Raw genomic sequence first — 2599 nt, forward strand, 5'->3', positions numbered from 1 at the left:
GACATCGCCGATCTCTTCTTCCTCTTCAGCAACGCTCCTTTCCAATATCTCCCGTTCCCGTTGCTGCTGGACACAACCACGAGTGCCCGAGACGACTCCTCTCGTCGGATCCAGGCCCGGACGTACTGGGAGAAGCATTTCCCGGTCTTCTTGATCGCAGTCAAGACTCTGAAGATGGAACGAGCAGTGAGCGGAGAATGTTTTCGATCACGGCGAGCTAGCTTCAAGATCTCGAGGCGGTGTTTAGCGATTGAGATCCCCATGCTCTGGAGAAACTCGTGGTTGAAGTAAGCGATGTCCTCGTACTCGAGCTCGTTGTTTGAGAAAGAGAGACCGTACTCGTAGATAAGAGAAGCTTCGAGACTCGTCCTCGAGAGCCATGAGAACCAATCCATTGTAGTTATGAGATTTTTTTTTTTGAATCTGAAGAAGAAGAATGATAGTATTGGGTGAGAGTGTGTTGTTGTGGTTTGTGAAGAAGGTAAAGTCGTTTTAAGTACATATATAGAGAGATGGTTGGGGGTTTGTTTTTGACTTTAAAGAAAAAGGTAACGGGGCTTACTTGGTAAGGTGGGTGAACGGATGGACTAAAGTAGACCAAAGTGAAAAGTAAGGGTCAAAATCAGAAAAATAAAGAAGTTCACACATCTTTTTTTACCATTGAATCAAAAAAAACGAAAAAGAATTGTAAATTTGTAACACATGGAGATGACTAGTGTGTGTGGGTGTGTCCATTAATCACGCTGTGGGGAAATGGAGCATATAATGCTTTTTTGCTTCTTTTTTTCTGGATCACTATCTCTATTGTTCCATTTGCTTCTTCGAATTATAAACAAAAAAAAAAAACAACACAAATCTGCTTTCTCTTCGTTACATGTAATTAATCTACTAAATAGTTAGTATTATCTTCGTTGTTAGGTCAACTAATGATAACAAAAATAAACTACTATGAAATTTTAAAATCACCTTCTCTAGTCAACTAATTTTTTTTTTTTTGTATTAATTCGTATATACATTATAGTTATTATTATTTTATTACTTAAAGAGTCAATGAACACAAATCCATTATTTATGATTATCCTCAGTTTGGCTTTTTGAATCAAGGGAGAAGATAAATTATTATTGAGCTTTTAAGAGACTATGCAAGCCATTATTATCGGAATGCTGTGATTACAAAGACATGGACACTAGTAGTAGTAGTGGATGCAATCATGGATATATTCGTCAATCACAATCAGAATTATTCGTTAAAAATATATACATGATCAACAGAAGACATGATCGGTGTGATCACGGGTCATGCGCATGTGGAATTTTTAAAGTAATGCTTCATATGCACTTACCAGCCACTAGCTTCCACTTCTATCTTCCGTTTGGCCACATTATGCTATAATGTTTTAAGTCTACTGATTAATGATTTAGTGCCCCCATGGATTTACACATAAAGTAGGAGGAAATATACATGTAACAGAATAATCTGAAACTAAAAAAATAAATTAGAAGATTTATTGCTCAAACAACCGAAGCAAAATACTGGTAGTACTGTATAATCATATGATACTCCACGGGTGATCAATCTTGTTAGTACCTTTTCTGGTCCCGAATCAAAGGTGCATTTAAGTTGGGTCTTAGATCTTTAATGATGACCTTTAAGTCCAAGTTAAGTTTCGTTTACTTTGCTTTAATTTCAATAGTACACCATCAGTCTCGATGCTTCAAATCATTCTAACAAGTAACAACCACCCTACCTCAAAGTTCATCGGTATATCTAATCGATTAACACCATTCCCAAACGATCCAAGGATATACTAGTATATAAGGAGAAAAGAAACTTGCCAGATAAAGGAGATTGTTAATTAAAAAAAAAAACAGAAAAAATGCGTATACATGTAATAATATATCACAAGAATCTGGTTCGTATACATAGAGAATTCACAAACCGGAAATCTTTGAGGCTTTAGTCTGAACCAAACGCCATTGATTGAGAGATCCTAAAGGTGCTGCATGTAGCTGTCGCAAAACTGAAGATTTCCGGTTCGGTATTGGACTGAGAATCTTTGATTTGTATAAAAATCTACAAGATCCTGAAAAAAACTTGCTAATAGTATCAATCTGATTTGCTCCTGAGGCTGTATATATTGCCAAGGGTTCCAACAATGCTAACCACAATGGCCAAGATTAGCATCAACCACGACACAGATCTTTCGACGAGGCTTAATGTATTGCTCTGTTTCCCTAACCGTAATGCGATAAGAGCAGGGAATGTAAAACCAAGCGAAACTGCTGATGTTGCGCCTGTGAATTTGAAAGCTGTCCATATATTTGGGATCATCGTTGAGCCAATGTAAATAAGAGCCAGCAAGACCACAGTTAGCCCAAATGATCTCTTTTTGCTTTCGGATAGAGGAGGCGATCCTTCAAACAGTAAGGTATTGACGGTTTCTCTCAAGGAGAAATGGATCACGGGGAAGACGAGTACTAGATGTAGAATGTAGCCGATTCTGACAATGTAGTTCACCGCAGAGCTGAAACGGATACCGAGATCTTGATCAAAGTTGGTCAAGATGTCTGATTCGGTGTCCTGGCCGAAGAGGAGATA

General features: G+C 38.0%; 2 protein-coding genes across 2 annotated transcripts in view; both read right to left on the reverse strand.

Annotated features, from left to right (window-relative positions):
- Nucleotides 1-481, reverse strand: part of LOC104754051 — a 701-nt gene extending 220 nt beyond the window's left edge. The window contains exon 1 of the mRNA XM_010476212.2: nt 4-481. Within this exon, the coding sequence (XP_010474514.1) occupies nt 4-395 (392 nt within the window). The 5' untranslated portion in view covers nt 396-481. The remainder of the gene's footprint in view (nt 1-3) is intronic.
- The window catches only part of LOC104752467 (sodium-coupled neutral amino acid transporter 4-like), a 4566-nt gene continuing 3758 nt past the window's right edge, over nt 1792-2599 (reverse strand). The window contains exon 2 of the mRNA XM_010474611.1: nt 1792-2544. Within this exon, the coding sequence (XP_010472913.1) occupies nt 2108-2544 (437 nt within the window). The 3' untranslated portion in view covers nt 1792-2107. The remainder of the gene's footprint in view (nt 2545-2599) is intronic.

Source organism: Camelina sativa, chromosome 16 (genome assembly GCF_000633955.1).
Source record: "Camelina sativa cultivar DH55 chromosome 16, Cs, whole genome shotgun sequence".
Lineage (NCBI taxonomy): Eukaryota > Viridiplantae > Streptophyta > Magnoliopsida > Brassicales > Brassicaceae > Camelina > Camelina sativa.